The sequence below is a fragment of the Corvus cornix genome, chromosome 5, assembly GCF_000738735.6.
Source record: "Corvus cornix cornix isolate S_Up_H32 chromosome 5, ASM73873v5, whole genome shotgun sequence".
NCBI classification, from domain to species: domain Eukaryota; kingdom Metazoa; phylum Chordata; class Aves; order Passeriformes; family Corvidae; genus Corvus; species Corvus cornix.
This window is the reverse complement of record NC_046335.1, coordinates 49,069,068-49,085,922: the sequence shown is the minus strand read 5'-3', so window position 1 is coordinate 49,085,922 and position 16,855 is coordinate 49,069,068. Positions and strand designations below refer to the sequence as shown.

The 16,855-nt window shown below is 44.9% G+C and overlaps 1 protein-coding gene and 1 long non-coding RNA gene across 2 annotated transcripts in view; one reads left to right on the top strand and one right to left on the bottom strand.

Annotated features, from left to right (window-relative positions):
• Positions 1 to 6,938, top strand: part of TMEM86A (transmembrane protein 86A) — a 26,629-nt gene extending 19,691 nt beyond the window's left edge. The window contains exon 3 of the mRNA XM_039552991.1: positions 663 to 6,938. Within this exon, the coding sequence (XP_039408925.1) occupies positions 663 to 1,090 (428 nt within the window). The 3' untranslated portion in view covers positions 1,091 to 6,938. The remainder of the gene's footprint in view (positions 1 to 662) is intronic.
• The window catches only part of LOC120410105, a 27,279-nt gene extending 10,424 nt beyond the window's left edge, over positions 1 to 16,855 (bottom strand). The window contains exon 1 of the long non-coding RNA XR_005602053.1: positions 14,027 to 16,855. This is a non-coding gene — a long non-coding RNA (uncharacterized LOC120410105). The remainder of the gene's footprint in view (positions 1 to 14,026) is intronic.

The window sequence follows — 16,855 nt, the reverse complement described above, 5'->3', positions numbered from 1 at the left end:
GATTCCTGGTAAGGTTCATCTGAATCTTGCAAATAGCCATAAAATTGTTGGCAGATCACATTGGTGCGGTCTCTGAAATATGCCAGCTGCTTCTTTCCAGCTTAGGTTTCTCCCAGCTATGGGCAGAGATGGAGTAGAAGCCAGATTTAGTCCTTGAGTGCCTTTGGGTTTGTGGCTAAATACGGGCAGGCTTTGTGTCTGGGTTTGGAGGCATTAGTGTCTTTTGTCATGTTTTGTTCCTACACTGCTCTGATTCCAGTCTTCCTGTTCCACTCATGACCTATGAGCAAAACACTATGGATAGTTAGAGGGGGTGATTTTTGGTTTGCCTTGCTCCCAACCTTCCGCCCAAAACGGGAAGAGGAACTACCTGAAAAACAAGCTCAATTCCTTCTGCAGCAGTTTAGTTCACCCGGCCTCTCAGCAGAAAGGCTTTTATCACAGCAGAGCTGTACCTGGGTGTTGTGCTGGGGCTTTTATTTATGTTGGGGGCTTGGTGCTATCTCCATGTATGGATTTTCGTAATAAAATAGTCCTGAGTGGTCAGTGTGCTTCTCACTGGTAGTGTTAACGGGGTAACACTGCAAGGAATATCTTCTTCTGCTACTGACCGCCAGTCACTGTTGAAAGGTCACACTTTCTGTGTCACTGCCTCTCTCCAGGTCTGCTGATGTTCGCCATCACACACATCCTGTACTCTTCAGCCTTTGGCATGAAGCCTTTGGACCTCAAAGCCGGCTTGCTGATGGCCGTTGTTTCCAGCTCCTGCTATGCTTTCCTGTACTCCTACCTCTCGGGCCCGTTCACCTACCTGGTGGCCGTCTACATCGCCCTGATCGGCTTCATGGGCTGGCGGGCGATGGCGGGCGTGCAGCTGTGCAACGACCTGTGGACGTGGACCAAGCTGTCGGCCTGCGTCGGCGCCATGCTCTTCATGGTGTCCGACCTCACCATCGCGCTCAACGAGTTCTGCTTCCCCGTGCCCTACTCGCGCTTCATCATCATGGCCACGTACTACGCAGCCCAAATGCTGATCGCGCTGTCGGCTGTGGAGACCAGAGATGAAGAGGACTTCAGGAAGAGGAGCTAGGCAGAGTGCCAATAGGCTGTGAACACATGGGTTATATCTCAGGTGCTGTAGCTGCATTCACCCCTGAGAGAGATCTCCATTTCTCTAGGCACACTGGTGATGTTGATTTTGCTTCTTTGAAGCATTACCTTTGGGAATTACTTTTTTTTTCAATGGCTTTCTCTGATTACAGCTTACTTCAGTGTGGAGTCAACATCAGAAAGCTTAGACTGCCCCTGCAGTAGTTACTCATTCAAATTTTCCTCCTTGGAAGTGCTGTACTACTGCATTTTACTTGTTAAGTCTTGAAATTGATGCCGAATATCTGGGAAGAGGAGGGCTGGTGGAAAGGAGGTTTGGCCATGCATGGTGCTAAAAGGCTTGCTCTTGAGTGTAGGCAGACAGGCACAGATCTCTGCTAAAGTCATAGGTAAAAATTAATTTAACCGATGTTTGTCTCTTTTTGTGCATTACAAACTTAGTATGCAAACTGGAGCTATGGAGGGAGAGTAAAACCAGCATATCCAGCTGGGAGCTGAGCTCTGGAGTCAATGACAGTGTGTGGGGCAGTACCCAGCAGAACCAGCATGAAAGTAGAACCCTAAGCTGAGGGCACAGAGCAAGAGGTGTGCTGGCAGTGCTGTGTGCTTTGACTGCAGTGATCACTGCTCCAGGGCAGGTCTCTAGGTGCAAGTCAGCATTGCTGCAGGTGGCAGAACTGTTGAGAGCAGGAGTTTGGTGGGATTTCAGGGACATCTTGGTAGCCAGGCCAGCGTGTTCCCCCTCGCCACATGCACACAGTTACACGGTGTCTGCAGCCACCAGTGAGATGTAATGGGCACACGAGGAACTTTGATTTTTACAGCAGAACTTACTCATTGTCTTAATGTATGCCCTAATTATCCTTAGTGTGGCAGACAGGCGTCTAATCTTTATGCCTTTTTTCCCCAATGTCCTAACAAGTAATATTCCATGTACCCATTAAGTTTTAGTAGCACTTTCAGTAGTACTTTTTAGTACTGCTGCCTGCAGTATCTCAGATATTTGTGTGAGCATTTCCTGTGATCAAGGCCCTGATTTTGGATGTAGTTTGCCTTGTTTTGCCAGCTGGTGGTAGACGATCCTCCTTTCACCACTTCTTTTTTTTTTAGAAAGCCCCTTTTCAGCAGAGCTTCCTGAAAAGCACTGTCCTTTGTGTTCAAAACGCCTGCCACTTCCTTCTCAAACTCACATGGACTCACATAGAACCCTGCTAGCTTTTCCCTTGTGTTGAGAGGTGCTGAGTGGGTCTCCTGCTCCTCTCCAGCCTCACCTGGAGTGCCTGGCAGGGAATAGGCATTGCCTCCCCATGAGTTCTCCATCAGTGCAAATGCAGCCAGTATTACAAAAATCGAGGTTAACCCCCCTGACCCCGTGGAGGCATCTGCTGCTTTTCAAACAGGGATCAGAAAGGTCAGCTGCATTATGAAGAGGGAAAGCACTGTAGGTAGCACAGCCCCGTGTAATCCCTTCCCTTTACTGCTGTTATGTAATACTGTCAGTATTCATTCACTGGCACATCGGGGCCTGCCTGGAGTAAACAGCTAAGGGAATTTAGAGCCATAAACCATCTTCATTCATCAGCATTGCTTATCTCGTGGCCACAGATTGAACCCTGCAGTGTAGCTCTTTGCAGATGTCACCTGCTGTTACTCAGCTCAGCTGTTTGCAAATCTCCTCCTGCAACAGACTAACCCAGCTAAGAGGAACTCCAAGCATTTGGGGTGAACCCCACCATCCTCCCAGCATGTGAGCAAATGGCACACTGAAGTCTTTGAGTCACAGCTCCTTGGCATGGGTCAGTCCTGCACACTCAGTCCTTAGCTGGCAGTTCTTCAGAGGAACCCCCCACATCCTGAGCTTCCCTTTGCTTTGAGGGAAATGCTTGTGTGATAAAGTAAGCTTTATTTAACAGTCTTGAGTTTTGATTCTCTTTGTTTTCTCTCTAGAAATGAGTAGTCTTCAACTTCCTGAAAATAGCTGAGTTGCTTTTTTGTCTGCTTTTTCTTCTTGGCTTGCTTTCTGTCCTGCTCTACCGTCAGGCACTGGCTACTTGCAGAATAGAGTCTTGATGTGTTATTAGGAGGCCTCTCCTCTCCACTGGCCATCAGAGGTGCAGTTTCTGGTGGCAGAGGTCTCTGGGTGGGACAGCAGAAACTTGTGCAGCCCAAATGGGCTGTTGTTCCCTTGCGATCCTGTAACAGGTCACCTGGAGTGACCTGGCTGGGACTTACTGGCCAGTCACACTGGCTCCCTCTCTGCTCCATCCAAGGTGCTGCAACAGCTTCAGCCTTCCTGGGAATGAGGCAGAGCCCTCAGCATATGAAGAGGGTCCTGACTGGCTTGGAGGTTTGCCAGCAAAGGCTCTTAATCTTCAAAATCTCCCTCTGGCTCTGCATTCTTCTTTCTAATTCATATTACTTGAACGAGACCATTTTCCTGGAGGCTTTTTCCTGCTGGGAAGAGACCAGCTGCTGTGGACAGTGATCTGACACAATTTTGAGATGCCTAAATCCCGAGAAGCACTAAGCAGTTGCTGGCAGTCTGTTAAATAACTTTTCTTGGGATTAAAACTGTTCCCTCAACCCCAGCAAGGGTAATCTTCACTCTGAAATAGAGCAAACAAGGAGTGCTGTTCATATGTAACAAATGGCGTTGCTGTCTGTGGCACTGCCTTTGTGGACCTTCCTGTTGCGTCTTTGCACTGTAAAACTGGGAGGTTTGATCAATTCTTCTCCTTTTCAGGAGTACAGTCCTTGAGAAGCCCCCAGTTTTTGGCTCAGCAACATTACAGAGGGAATGAAGCCTCCCAGGTGGTGTAGTGTTCCTGCCCCAGCAGGCAGCTCCTTTTGTTGCTAAGCCCAGAGGCTTTCTTTTCACACTGCTGTATCCAAACATCCTTCTGCAATCCCTGTCTGTGGTCACTTGAGCTTACACACGTGGTCTGGTTACTTTCTGTAGTTATCCCCCACTTAGAGATCCTTTGGCTCTTTATTTGGACTTATAAAAGATGCAGCACGTTTACTTCAGCCTCTTTGCCTAGGCAGATCCTCCTTGCACAGAATTCCCAGGGAAGTCAAAGAAGCAGTGCTAATTGCAGCTTACTTTTAAATGCTAGTAATGCTTCTGGGCTGAGTCACAGCGTGATGCTCATGAAGAAATGGCAGGTCAAGAAGAACAAAGCCAGGGGATTTTCACAGCTTTACTCTTACTCTGTGCTGAATACCTGGCTTCTTACTCCTCCATAGTGAAGCAACTGTAAGACTGATTGGTTTAAGAATTACTCTAACATGGCTTTTGAGTAGATTGCTGAGGGTTTCATATTGTATTCAGTGGAGGTAATTAATATATTTTTACACAAGTTTATAAAATTCCCAGGAGGAACTTTGCAGAGTTTATAGTGGCTCTTGAAAGTTTTCCAGTCCCGTAGTTTGTCACTAACACCTGTATTTTCAGCTTGCTATTGTGGTATTTCTGGGAGCTGTTCTGGAAGAAGCAAATCAAAGCAAACAGCAACTGTAGAGCTCAGTGGGCAGGTGCCTCTTTGCTTGGTTTCTGGATATAGACAGGGGGTCTTTTAAGCAGAGGCATCATAACTGTGTTCTTGGAAGAGGATGGGAAGTTGCTGACTTCTCATGACAGAAATCCTCCTGGGTAATTCTCCTGCCTTTTATCCGTACTCACTCCTTTTGTGGCCTTTGGTAAGTCACTTAAATTTTCTGGGGCCAGGTCCATATCTGGTGTATGAGGGCCAGTGCTATGCCAACTTATCACAGCAGGGGACCAGGCCCTCACCCCCTTCTAAAATGGATATATTAGCCCTTACCTGCCTCACAAGGATATTGTGAGGATTGATACTCATGCAGCATTCTGAAGATGTAAAATGCTATGTAAATCCTAAGTATTATCCAACTTTAATGTTAAAATTGCTTTTAGGGATCTGCAGGACTTCTCTTAAAGCGTGGAATATGTGACTGCCCTTTAAATTTGCATCAGATAGAAAGAAAATGCAAAATATTTATTCATGCTGGTTAACAGGATGGGCTCAGCTACACTTGAACTCTAAGGAAGGTTTAGCTTAAAAATCGGAACTCTCTAATTTCAGTTTTGCAAATGGTTTTTAGGTCTTCTAAAAGCCTTGACCAAATTCTTAGATGCCAACCTTGCATCCAAATTTTGCAGTCTGGTCTTGTCCCTGACTGTTAGCAAGAGTAAATATAATCCAGGCAAAACAGAGTACCTCACAGTCTGCAGTGGCTGTTGAAAAAACTGGAACAGAAAATGAAGTCATTCTGTTCATCCTTCAGTCTGCAGAAGGTCAGATGGGTTTCGTGAGACAACTTTCAAAGGGATGTGTAATTTCTCTGTAAGTTTTACTGGCTTTAAAATCAGCAGAGAGGGAAAGCCTTGATAGAATCAATAAGGTCGGCACATCCTTCTTGAATTCCTTTCTTTTCACCCGAATTAAGGAAACAGTGGGTTTTGTAGCAAAGGAAGTGCTTGTACCACCAGTCCTATAGCCCAGAACAAAAGCTGATCCAGAAATATGGCACTCAACCATCACCATGTTCTCAACTAGGATAAAAATGCCACTGTTCACTGATCTAAATCTGGACCACAGCTAGAAACTACCTAGTTCTTGTAGCACTAGCTGCTGTACAAACACAAATGAAGGTAAGGAATTACACACCAAGGAATATGAGCTGTGTACATGTGAAATGGACCATAATTTTGAAGCAGCTGCAGTAAAATCTTAATATGAACTCAGAAGCAAACACAATGCAAATTTTTATGGTTTCTTTAAAATATTTGATGGGTTTTCATTTTCTTAGTTTGGAGAAAATTTTCTTAATATTATTTTATTTTTGCTCTTAGCGTAAAGAATAAAAATACACAACTCGAGACAGACTACAAATGAAAAAAAGGTGGCCAGTTGGCAGGAATGCCAAAACTTCTGTGGCTTGTATTGTTTCTGTGGTGACACTATGCTGCTGTCAGGTGAGCTACTGGAGTGGTGTGATGGCTCAAAAGTGAGGCTGAAGCACAGGATGCAGGGGTTGAGCCACCAAGACTTCAGTGGGAGCATGACTGGGCCAATTTGGATCAGTCAAAAGACAGAGCATCAGGAAATAGACTCCTTTTCCTGAGAGAAGAAAAGCAAGAAACCAAAACCAGCCCGTTGGGCGATGGTGCTGAATCACTACAAACATATTTATCTAGACCCTGCTAGTGCAGGTTCCTGCTGGACCAAGCCTTGCTCCTAATTCAGCTGGGGAGGCTTACTCCAAGCCTATGGTGCTAGCAGGGTCAGGCCAGCAGAACCTGAAGCTTTGTTAAATAAAACTCAAAAATCAGAAAGCAACAACAAAAACAAGAACCTAACCCCAAAACCACAAAAAAACAAGGAAGGAAAAAGCAAATGCCACTGGGTAAGTGGCAGTTCAGCCTGCCTGAGAATGCAGAGTGGCTGGTCTGTCCTGAACGCTAATCTCTATGTCTTGGACCCATGTGAGTCTCTTGCTCCAGCCCCTCTCCCACACATTCCAGGCAGAGTGCACTGAAAGATGTGACTGAAGCAGCTGCTCTCCTCTGGGGAGTCAAGCACTTTGCCATGTTTGAAAGTCTCTAGCACTTACTTTCTTTACTGTGATTGTAAAGGTCACCACATACAGTACAGCCAGTTGATCTGGGATCTTTTCTTAACACATTTTTATGCCGATTTTACTATTTTAATTCTTTGTTCGGAATGTATTTTTTTTTCTCATTTCTTCTATGTGTAACAGCAATTAAAAATATTAATTTACTGGGTATTTTTACTGTGAAAATACAATGTCTCCTTGCTCATTTTCTGTTTCTTTGACTGCTTCAGCACGGAATATGAGGCCTCTCTGTGGTGGGCAGCTTTGTGCCACTGTTACACTCTCCAGCATGATTTATGCTGGAAGTGCTCAGTGCCCACACAACCTGATTGTCACAGTCAGCCACAGCATTCCTACGTGGGGAACCCTGAAAAACACCCACATGCACCCCACAGAGCACATCCAACACAAACCAACCAGACACCTGGCTGGTGTTACACCAGCTCCCGGGTGCCCTGGGATGTCAGTCTCTGGAGCAAGCTTGCCCCTTGCTGCTCCAAGCCAGTCCCACATACAATGGCCATTTGTCCACACTTCCAGGGAGAAGGCAGCTCCAGAAGGACTGCTCCAGGAAGACTGCTCACTGCCAGGAAGTCCCAGACAAATGGCCAAATCTCTCTCTCCCCCCTCGCCCCAGGAAAAATTTCCAGGAGGAAGGAAGTAGAGTAGTCTGCACATTTTTCTCTGGTTGGGGATCCAATGCCAGCTTCTTCAGCTGTTTGATGCAGTGGCACAGATATTTTGTTTTATTAATCCTGAACCAGGCCATCTGTCACCAGTGGAACAGGTTTTAAGGATTTATAGCATAGAAACACAGTGTGTGTAAGTGCTCCCAGTCAGTTAAATGGATCTGCTTGCAGGCTTAATGGAAACTCCTTCATACTCCCCTTCTGAAGTGGTTCCTGATGTGAGATTAATCAGTACCAGGCAGAAATACAACCAAATTATTTTCAAGGCAGCCTAAAGGGGTTAACAGGAGGCAAAAGCGGGCGATTATCTCCTCTTCCTTTTATTTGGTCTTTTACAATTCCTTTTAAAAACTTAGAGGCCTGCTGGGAGGAGCATCCTGTTTCCTCATACCTCCTTCCTAGCTCCAGATGGAACAAAAGTGACACAATATTCTCAAAGTGAATGTGTCTGAGTGGCTGGCCACTGCTGTATTTTTATTCCACAACTAGCTCTGGGAAGATTTCAGTCTACATTAAAAGACCCAGCACCAATGCATGTATATTTGTATTGATCTACTTGTCAGCCTGTTAAGTGTTTCAGGTACTCTGTAATCCCTTATCTAGGCTTGGCCACCAGCAGTGAAATTCCTGCACTTTCTGTGGCCAGCTCTTTCACAAAGTGACTCCCTCATTTGCAAAGCTGTATTTACTTTCTTGGTATTGTGAGGATTTAAGTATTTCAGATTTATGACTTACTTTGTGTTTATATACAATCTGACATAAGGAAGCCTAAAATATCTCAGAGCTCCTGCTGGGCTATCTGGACACAAGGAGGCAGAATCCAAGTCTCTTCTTGAGCTTGGAAGCAGGATTGTCTCCAGTCTTTGGCTCCTGTTATTGCCATTAAGATACATTAGCAGAGGATATTAGAAATATCACCTGTAACACCCTACTGTAAAAAATCATTTAGAGGGAAGGAAGATGGAAACACTGGAAGTGCCCCTGCTGAGCAGAAGCCCCACTCTACCACCTGGTCTAACTGACCTTCATAGAAGCCAAGGGCAGCTGCATTTTGAGTCACATGAAGACAAACTACACAGCCACAACAATGCTCTTCTGCATGCCAGACCAGGCACAGCTAGTTCCACTAATTATATCTTGTGTTTCAGCTTCTGCAAACTTCCTGTCCTTGTGTCCATCTTTTTCTTAAGGAAAAGAAGAGGACTAAGAGCCATAATTAGTGCAGTCAACCCTATGTTTTCAGTGAAGTCTCACAAAGTTATGGATAAAAAGCTTTATAAAATTTTTAAAGCTCTATAAGGCTTTCTACTGTATAAAGGAAAAGGTTGTCTGGTCGCAGTTTTTGTAGGAAGTGACAGTTAAGATTTAGGGAGTTCTCATTTTCATTCCCATTTCCCCTTGTTCACTTCAGCACTGTTCTGAATGGGTCTAATAGTCTTTGTGTTCTCTGAAACCTGCCCACTCCCAGCCTAAAGAAAATTACATTCACCCCTTCTGAGCTACAACAGCAGCAAAGCTGCTGCTGTGTTTCACTGAGGTGGTGAAATGTCCTATTTGTTTTTGCAAATATTAACAAAAGGGCTAAAACTGAAATACGTGGCTAAGCAGAAGAGTGCAATTAAAGAAGAGAAATAGAAGAGCATGTAAGTATTGGGTTTGCATGGCAAAGCTGTGATGGCAGGGGGGGATTGCAGGGGTGGCTTCTTTGAGAAGCTGCTGGAATCTTCCCCTGTGTCTAACAGAACCAACAGGTCCAAGTGCTTCTGTGTCAACACTTTTTAAAGGGGAAAAAAATTGCAACAGCAGTTGCAACCTAAGAGAGGAGTTGAGAGCATGTGAGAGCAGAGGAAGGAGGGGCAAAGAGAAAGTGTGATGAACTGACCACAGCCCCCATTCCCCATCCACCTGCACCAGTGGGCAAAGGAGGTAAAGAATTCTGGAGTAAAGTTAAGCCCAGGAAGAAGGGAGAAGTAGGGGAAAGATGTTTTAAAATTTGGGAATTTACTTCTCCTTACCCTACTCTGATTTGATTGGTAATAAATTAAATTCCCAAAGTTGAGTGTGTTTTGCCTGTGACTTGGTGAGTGATCTCCCTGTCCTTACCTTGCTTTATAAGCCTTTGGTTAAATTTTCCCTCTCCTGTCCAACTATGGAGAGTAGTGATAAAATGGCTTTGGTCTGCACCAGATGTCCAGCTGGGGTAAACCCACTGCAATATATTAAGAGGAATTGAGACAGAGGTTTAGTTCCTGTGGAATCATCACAGAAATCAGCTACTGCTGCACAGCTATTCCAATCAGCAGATTTGCTAAGCCCTTAGATCCGTCCTTACTCCTTTCCCCTAGGACAGCCTGTCACCAGGTAAAGACCACTGAAAGTCTCTGAAAATTGTCCCTAAAGAAAATCTTTCAAGTCCTGGTCTGAGGGGCTCCTGGCCTAACAAGAGTGCTTGTTTTCACATGAGGCATGGTACCCTCCAGCCTACAGTGCCTCACTCCAGGCAGTAACTACCCCTCTTCCAGAACTAAAATTATCAAGAATAGGATTCCTAAAATAATAAAAATAAACCTGCAGTTAATATCTATTTGACATGAATACCTTATCTGCTAAAGTCAGTTTTACAATCTCTTATTCTGACTCCTGCTTTCCCACCTCACTCAGCTGCAAACAGAGGCAGCAGAGAGACCTTACCCAGAAACTGCCTGGGTCAAGATAGGGAGGAGCTGCAGGAGCCCTCAGACATAGGCTCCCACTGAGGAATCTGGGTATAAATCAGCACCTCACCCATACAGTGCTTTTGCAAGCCTCATTCCTCAGCCAGGTCTGCTGTAAACAGGCCGCTTTGAGTAACTTTGAAGAGGTGTGTTCCTGCTGTAACTGTGCTCACCTCAACAAGCTCTGTGTGGGAAGGCAGAAGGTAAGGGCTATCCAGCAATCAGATCCTGAAGGGGATGGAAAGATGTTCCTGTGCCCCCCTTAGGCCTGTCTGCCTTCCCTGAACTGGGTGAGCAGCGCTGGCAGAATTCCTTGTGTCAGCCTGGCTGGCAAAAAGAAAAGGCTCCCACTGATTTTAGGGACGAGGAAGCTGCATTCCAGCTGTGGCTTCAGGAAGGAGTGTATCGGTGCATGGGAAGTGGGGCACACGGTAATGAGATGAATTATTAGAAAAATGGTAAAGAATTGCTTTCAGTCTTTTGGGTGGGCAGTTGCTGACTTCAGTGAAGAAGTGTATGGATTGTACACACAAAGAGCAGTTCAAAAGTCAGAGCAGGAAACCCAATGTGTGCATCCTTTCCCTCTGCTGACCCCCTGTGAGCTACTTCCACCTTAGCAGAGAGAACCAAACCCTGGGTGGGATGTGTTTGTGTGCTCAGCAGTTGTCAGCAGGCTGTCCAGAAGTAATGAACTCAGACAAAAATAACCCTGAAAGATCTTTCCAAATATAGTCCCTCATTATTGGTGCTGTATCAGTTTCATTTCAAGCTGTGCCTGGCAGCCTCTCTCTCTTGTCGTCTTTAAGAGGACACTAACAGGCCTGAGGCATCAGGGCCTGTCTCTAAAAAGTGTTAGTAAAACTTCACCCTATGCACCTGGAAGTGTCCATGCTCACACCACCAATTCAAGCCAGCTGGAACCAAGCTCTGTGCTACAACCTGATTTAAAGCTTCATTTGGTTTAACAAAACAGGGAAGGGAGAGATGAAATGTCTGATTTTCTTGCTTTTTTTGTCTTGGAAACCTTACTAGCTGTCATACAATGCTGGCAAAACCCTTCTATTTTACAAAAGAAGAGAACAGATGTACCCAGTGCAGTGTCTGTGCAAAAAAAATCACAAGGTTATTTTCAGAGTGCACCCATGGACTGCTTGGAAGTGCTAAGTATGCCATGGATGCAGAGCAAGCCTGGTTAGGGACTGAGAAATGGCCATGTTTGCTTCTGAGCCATTTAGGGAACTCATGAGGCCTGCTGGCCAAAATAAGCCATTTTTAAGGGATGCAAGACTACTTTAAAGCAACTGAAGATAAATCTCAGTGACTTTGAAGGAAGACAGATGCAGGCTGGTTTTTTGGATATGAAGGTAAGCTCTTACAAAGTGGCCCTTGCAGCTCCAGCCCCTACACACTGAGCCATCTCCTCCTCTGTGGACAAGGGTGAGAGCCAGACCGGCCCAGAGGAGTGTGATCCACAGTGCCAGTCCCAGCAAATGCGCTTGCCCTGGAAAATAGCAGGGTGTGAACTACACTCAGACATGAAACCCGTGGTTACTCAGCCTAGAGTGAATCACCCCCAACAAATCCCAGTGGCTGCACATCTGACCTACCACAGATGATCAGCTTGCAGCTGCAAGTAGTAGAGGTCATAAGCAGGCAGGTGCTTCTTGTTGAGGCCACGACTTAGGCTTGGATGTGATGCTAACACTGCCCCTGTACTGGGGTCACTGGTGGTGGGGGTTGCTGATGAAAGCAATGGTGCCCTGAGCTGGGCTATGACATGCTGTGGTTCCTCAGTGGGGCCATGAAGCAGGAAGCACAGTCCTTCCTGGGATACTCCATCTTGAAGTCAAAATGCAGCTGAGGACAGTCGCTATGGGCTGCTTCCCATTGCATACACAAACAAGCAAACACAGGGCCAGCATCATCAACACAGAGAGTCTTCTCATGCATGAGTGCAAATCTTAAAGAGCTTGGGTATGACATCTCATGACCTGGACCTTACTTCCCATCAGGGAAAACCCAGGGAGTAGGAAAAATGAGCAATACACCACATTTCTCTTGGCATCTGACCAGCATACCTATCTCAACATGCAAACAAATGCAAACTGAAAAGCAAGAGGGGAAGGAACTGGAAATCTCATTCTCCCATTAATCTGCTATGCAACTGTAAGCAAGCAATTAATTTCTCTGTTTCTTGGTCTGTAACTAAGGTGTCAGACTTTTGCTCCACAGGGATGTATCGATGCCTTCTCTCACTAATGCCACTAAACTGTAAATTGCTTTCGGATATTTGGCTCCCGAAGCACTTTAGAAACGCATGATTAAATTACACCCAATTATAAACCAAAGCAGGTGATCTTGTAGAGGAAGGGATATTGCTCTGCTGCTGTTGCTCTGAGGCATTAATAGTCCACAAAATGCTCGGGGGAAATCAAGGAGAACTGCGTGTACAATTTAATTTCCAGTGTCCACTGCAAATCTTCCATTTTCAGCCTGTATTTAAACATATTTCTTCAAGTATTTAATACTGCTTGTTGCATTGACATGGGATCCCATCAGGTAAATCCCCTGGATTCTAAATGTAGCACTGTGTGGCAAAATTCATTCATGAAACTTCATTCTTAGATAAGAGCTTATCTCCTCATTCTTCTTCAGAGTTTTTCTACCATATCTCAGGTTTATGCAAATAAACCCTGTGACTTGCCATTTATAATGGAGGACAAGAAATCAGTTCACATCTGTGTCTTGCTGGTCCTGCCTGAAGACAGGTAGGCTGTTATCAAAGGAATGTTCAGGGAACATAGTGCAAGGCACAGCCAACCTAACTTTCCTCCATTTACTACTCTCCTATGCTTGCCTACATGCACAGAAGTTATGGAAGCCAGTTCAGACTCTGTAAAATCCAGGCCTAGACCACTTCCACACCAGAACACAACTACAGCCACATAACTGGAAGTGCTCTTTCTCAGCTGCACACATAGCCAAAGTAACATACCTATGGTCTAATCGATCAGGAAAGGCTGTTTGGTAAATACCAATACACCATGTGACATCTCATTACTCCTTTTAGTGTACCACTCATTCTGTCCATTTAATGTGTAGCCCATTACTCTTAATGGGCTTAGAAGACTCATAGCAGCACGTGGAAAGGCTTCTGAAGAAATACATGCCTAATCTAGCAATATGTATTACTATATAATTTCTTTTCTATTACTACACCAGGCATAGGCCAAGCCAAAAAATTTGTCTTTGATCCCACCATTTAGAATCACTGCATTCTGCAATTCCCCAGACTGGGCAGAAGGATCACTTAGCATTTTGACTTGATGACCCATGTTCAGTTATGTTTGGGAGCACTGGTGATTAGACATCCATGTTATGATTAGGCATGTGTAGGAAGCAACTGCACAAGGAAGGTGACATTTACCTGACAGGATGACCTCTAAATGTTTAATTTAATGTGCTTTCAGGGACTTCTGGTCCAGAAAGACTGTCACACAGTCTCCTATGTGTCACAGATTTCTTTGCTTCTCATTTAGGGAACAAATCCCAGTTAGACTGGAAATGTGCTACAAGACAAATGACTTGTAACACCAATCTTCTGTTATGTGAAGACATGATAATATCAACTTTGTGCACACGGATGTCCTGAATTTTGATTTAAACAGCATCTGCATAAACTGCTATATAATGGGATACATACACATGTAGTTAAAGGAAGCCTGGTCCTGAAGAGATTGCCAACAAATGGACAGGATAGAACAGGAGGCATTCTTGTATCTAATCCCCACGTGGGCACCTGAGGTGCAAAGCAGATTAGTGACATACCCAAGGCCACACAGGGAGCCTGAGCTCAACCCTGAGTCTTGTGCTTACCTCTGTGTCTGGAGATGTTCCATTGCTCCTGAGAATCCAGAGGGTCAGTGTCTCCACTGTCATTGCAGACAATGACTCAGAAGAAGTATTTCCTCCCTGGGAGCAGGCCTGTGACAGTGTATTTATTGCTGGAGACCTTCTCTGTGCCTGTGAACCACATGTCAGTACTGACATCACATTGCAGGACACCATAATAAGTCTCCTAGTTGTCTTCTGCATCTGAGCGGTGGTTTAGGGTCATGGTGTCTGGGACTCCTTCAGCCAGCTGCAGATTACTGGGTGGTCAGGGAAAGCTAAGAATTAATGAAACCATTTAAGTACTAGTTTATTCTGTTTGGCTCCCTCCCTCTGTCCTTTTCTAGGGCAAAAATGTTTCACTTCCAAAATCACTGTGTATCTAGGAAAGTACTTCTTTCCTTGATTTCTTCTACCTTGAGCAACCCGAGGGCCAATTTGTACTTTGTAATTAGCTTCTGATGAAAAAACAAGGCTGTTAGTTTTGAAAAGCATTCTCTGAAAGGATGACAAGTACATAGGTCTGTAACCTCAGCAGACCATTACAGTAATAGGAGTTTCTCTAAGGAGCCAAGCCAGCCTGCCTCCACTTGGCTGGCACAGACCCACTGGCAACGGAAATGGTGTCACCAGACTGCTGAGGGGACAGACGCTGTTGTATCAGTACTGTTATGGGGATTTTCCTGTTCAAATAATGGCATGAAAAACAAGGTAGCACTGGGAGTGTCTGGAGCAATAACTGCTTCACCCTTTCCCTCCACATTGGACAGAGTAAACAAAGCCCCAGCAGTACCATCCTTATTCCTTGACTCTGAGCCATGCTGCTTCCAGGCTTGGCTCAGCTAACATGAAGGAGGGAGTTGGGAAACACAATGACAAGAAGTAGGAAAGTCTTCTCTGACCAGGGAGTCTTTCTCCTCTTGAGTGGAAACATTTTGGATTGCTCCTGGGGCGTTTTTTGGATAAAGGGTTGTATCATTGGAAACTTTTTGTTCTTTTTGTTTTGTTTCATTTTTAAGAAAAAAACCCCAGCCTTCCTCACCCTAGTATTGATGTAGAAGTTGTGTCTAATTTCCATCATCAGAAGAGAGCCTCCTGTCAGTACCCCAAGGTGATGGAGGTGCTCAAGTTTTCTCTATGCTGTACCTGCAGCTTGCAGGTGGATGTTGTAAACGATGTCTCTGCAACCCTTCTTGAGGATAATGTGGTACAGGTCAGAAACAAATCACTCGGTGCTGTGGATCAGGACTGGGAATAGTTCTTGTCCTCCCTCTTTTTGCCACACCACTGGTGGTGAGCACTGGCCAAAACAACTGCAATTATAAAATTCTGCTTCCTGCCTTGGGCAGCGTCAGAAACAAACCCCATCTTTGAGCACAACAGGGATGTCTGTGGCTACAGGAGCTACTTGAGCGTAATCAGCCCATGAGAAAAATGTTTCAAGGACACCAGTCCTGGAGATTTCTTCAAGCTGCAAAGGCAATGGCAGGCTTTGTCCCCAGCAAAGTGCACACATCTGTCATGGCCTGGGAGATTCCACATAACCCCATGCTACAGTTCATTAGTTTGATCATCTTGAAAGCTGAGGGAAAACAGCTGGTGTGATACAGATCAACTTATACAATTTAAACTGAGAAGTACCTTCTTACAGCAGGGTTCATTCTGCAAGGTCATGTGGAGCCTGAGCTCATGTAGTAGTCCAGGCTTAAAAAAAAAAAGGAAAGCACATAAATTGCTGTTAGTATCTACAGAAATGAGCTCAACATCCATGTCAATATAAATTGTACCTCAGACAGGACAGTGTTGGGACCTCAAGCATTGTCTTTACAACCCTAGGTCACTCAAGGTTTAATGAAGAATGATTTATCTTCACCTTACATGAACTGTAGTTGCATGCTTGAAAAATTCTGCTTCTCATGGTGAATCACAGAGCTTCCCCAATGTTTTATGGTTTGTTGAGCACTGATGCTCCCCCTGTGAAGGGCTGGGTTGTGCAGCTGAAACTTGTGTGCACAGAAGTCCCACATAGGCCTCTACCACCACAGGGAGGCCTATGAAAAGGCTTGCCATAAAAACAGTGAGCAGTTATGCAGGACTTTGTGAACCTGAAGTTCTGCATGAGTTTTCTCCAATAGTCAACTTTGAAACCAAAGTGACAGCTTGTGATAAAGGCCAAAGGATGACTCCAGGCTCTAAAACCCTGCAGGTGTATTTCACCAGATACCCAAGAAAACACTAATTGCAGGATTTCTGCTCTGGCAGGACATAACATGGAAGCTCACAGAAAAGACGTGCGAAGGCATGGTGCTGTCCCAGCACAAACCACCATGTGGCTCTTCAGCCTCACAGTCAGATCAAACCTGGGTGGACAGGAATGAAAGAAAACAGAGAGAGAAAAAACGAAAAAGTAGGAGAGTGAGAGATTGCACAGAAAATTACAGCCATTCTTCAGCCTGTTGAGTCACCTCAGAGACTGGAAGAAGAATCCTTCAGGCTGTTTTAGCAGAAGGCAGTAAAGTGTAAGGGTTAAAATGTTGTCAGCTCTTCTCTTAAGCTGTGCAACCACAAGAGAAACATCAATGCAATCAACTGCTTACTGATGAGCACCTACTCAGGACAATTTCAGGTGAGGTGGATGGAACAGGAATATTTAAAGATAATGGAAAAAATGTGCCAAAAAAGTGTAGTTTACATGTAATACATGAGTGAGAACAAAGGAAAGGGAAAGGCAGGTCTAATGACTCATTTGATGATTTTACTGTCCAAATCCTGCCATGAGCAGTTTTGTATAATGTCTCTTTCTTACAGGACTTC